The sequence below is a fragment of the Trachymyrmex septentrionalis genome, unplaced genomic scaffold, assembly GCF_001594115.1.
Source record: "Trachymyrmex septentrionalis isolate Tsep2-gDNA-1 unplaced genomic scaffold, Tsep1.0 scaffold164, whole genome shotgun sequence".
Lineage (NCBI taxonomy): Eukaryota > Metazoa > Arthropoda > Insecta > Hymenoptera > Formicidae > Trachymyrmex > Trachymyrmex septentrionalis.
In genome coordinates this window covers 240,857-243,180 of record NW_017304800.1, presented here as the reverse complement: position 1 = coordinate 243,180, position 2,324 = coordinate 240,857, and the positions used below count along the sequence as shown (strand labels likewise).

The 2,324-nt window shown below is 37.6% G+C and overlaps 1 protein-coding gene across 1 annotated transcript; it reads right to left on the bottom strand.

Annotated features, from left to right (window-relative positions):
• Nucleotides 1-352: 352 nt before the first annotated feature.
• LOC108746289 (enhancer of translation termination 1-like) lies at nt 353-1,819 on the bottom strand. The gene is made up of 3 exons (XM_018482960.1): nt 1,474-1,819; nt 1,320-1,404; nt 353-1,086 (listed from the first exon to the last, which is right to left on the bottom strand). The coding sequence occupies exons 1-2, from the start codon at nt 1,736-1,738 to the stop codon at nt 1,379-1,381; spliced, it is 291 nt and encodes a 96-aa protein (XP_018338462.1). The 5' UTR covers nt 1,739-1,819; the 3' UTR covers nt 353-1,086; nt 1,320-1,378.
• Between the last annotated feature and the right edge of the window lie 505 nt (nt 1,820-2,324).

Genomic DNA, 2,324 nt, shown 5'->3' with positions numbered 1-2,324 from the left:
GCCTTTGTATTAAATAAATAGGGAAAGACATCTTTACCCAATGTATTCTTCAGTCCGAAAGCTTTGGGCAAATCAAATAAACGCATCGGCAAATAATTTACGCTATCTAAATGTAAATTTAATGTTCTCGACCAACATTGCGATACCATAATTTTCATCCCGTTTGAAATTACCCGCAGTTCTTCCGTAATTTCCGAGTTTTCGAATAAATATTTCAAAATGAATTGCGCGTCGAACACTTTCGCATTATATGCTATACAAATGATATTTTTGAAACATTTTGTTGTTTGTGTTACGAGATTAACAAATTGTTTAATCGGATCATGTCGAAATATAAACTTGCACACTCCGTACCAACGATATCGCACCAACATATCCTTTATCCCTGCACATGTTTCGCAAATTTGTTGTGCGACGCAAAAAGTCGGAACGTGAATTTGTACATTTTCGGTTCCTTCACACGTCTCGTCCTGTCGCATTTCGAAATCATAGAACACGAATGCGACGCGATCTCTTTTGTATTTATAATTTGCTCTACCTTTGAACTCATTCTCATCCCTTGCATGCCATTTCTTTCTGTACCGTCGTACCACTCCTACGTATACTTTTCCCTGGATTCTCGGTAACGACTTTACATCGAAGAGGGCGCATGAAGCAAAAATGATTCGAAGACTAGGGGTATCCCCTATCCTCGGAAGTCGCGTACCGGACAAGCGATAGTCCTGCCGGACCATGCACTAGATTCGCCAAATTAGCGATATTCTTACGTAATCGCCCGGTTCGCACAAACGTATCGCATACGCGTAGATTTCGCGGAACACGTTTTCTAACCAGCAAACGATATTCGCGCCTTCGGGTATTGACCATATTACGAAACTTGCTTCTCTTCCGAGAATGCCGAAATTTCTGAAACGCCGCGAGTTTTCCGCCCTATTAACTTTAAGAAATTAAATTGTTTGCCAATCTCGTGTCGATGATGCTGTTGCTGATGGTGATAATGACGATGCTCCTCGATGTCAGCAGGATTCTCCTCTCTTTCGTTTATTAGATCGGCGTCATCTCTGCCGGCGCCACCACCGGTTTGTACTGAAAAATTAAGCAAATTTTGTTATATATTAATATCGATAAAATAAATTATGCTAAAATATTGTGTCAGATTATGATGATTTGAAACCATGAAAATGTTTAGTTACAATATTAATATATAATATACTCGTATTAATATTGCTTATATAATCGTATATAAGCAAACATCACGCGTAAATCTTTTGTTACATTCAAAATAGTGACTATGTTTAGTAGTACAGTAGGTAACTCACCTTAGTTGCTTCGTTCACTCGCGTAAAAATCTTCGGAATATCGACTCGATTGATTTGTATCATTTAACCGGCGTATATGAAATATCTAATAAAAAATTCGTACATGAGAATACATTAGAAGAAAAATATATAAAAAGTAGAAAAATATTATTACCTTTAACATCATGAGCATAGTATCTAGCTTTCTCCTCATCCTCCTCCTCCTCTTCCTCTCTTTCATTCATGTCTTCTTCTCCCTCCAAAGCTTCTTGCGTCTCTTCTATCTCCGAGATATTACTGGATTCCACCACCGAAATATCGCCTTTGTTACCCACTTCCCTGTCCTCCTCTTTCTTTTCTCTCTCCTCTATAATTTTCTCTGCCTCCTGTTCTTCTTCATTTTCTCGTGTTAAAAAGTAACATTTCGTTATCTTTTGCATAACTTACTGTGGATTTTTGCTAACTTTTTAAAATTTACGTCGTGCTGGAATAAAGAGGCTCCACAATTTACGCATATGTCTTCTTCATGATTAAAGCACTCGCGTACTTCTAAATAATTATTTTCTCGCATCGCCGCCGCAATGCCCCTTGTGCATAATGCACAACGTACTGTACCAACAATGTACTGGAGCACTCACCCACGAAATACCCGAAAACTGAATAATTTTCCTCGTCGTTTTCTGATAACTTTGTCAGATAATCAATTAACTAACTTCTGATTCAAGTTGCAGACGACGATAAAGAATTCGCGAAGTGCCATTTTTATCGTTCACGAAACTATTGATTTCACAAAAATCAATTCTTGACAGAGAAAATCAACGTAGAACTAATCCGTTACTCACACTCGATACGCGCTATTTATACGCTAGTGATTCACGAAAATTCCTAAAGAAGAATGAATCAATAAAAATTTTTAGCCACGCCATTGGCTAGTAGATTTTGACAATTTTTCCGATTGATTTCCTTCCTTTTACACGTAGAGATTTTCTCGAAAAATTTTCAGAGTGGGAGATGATAAAAATTCTC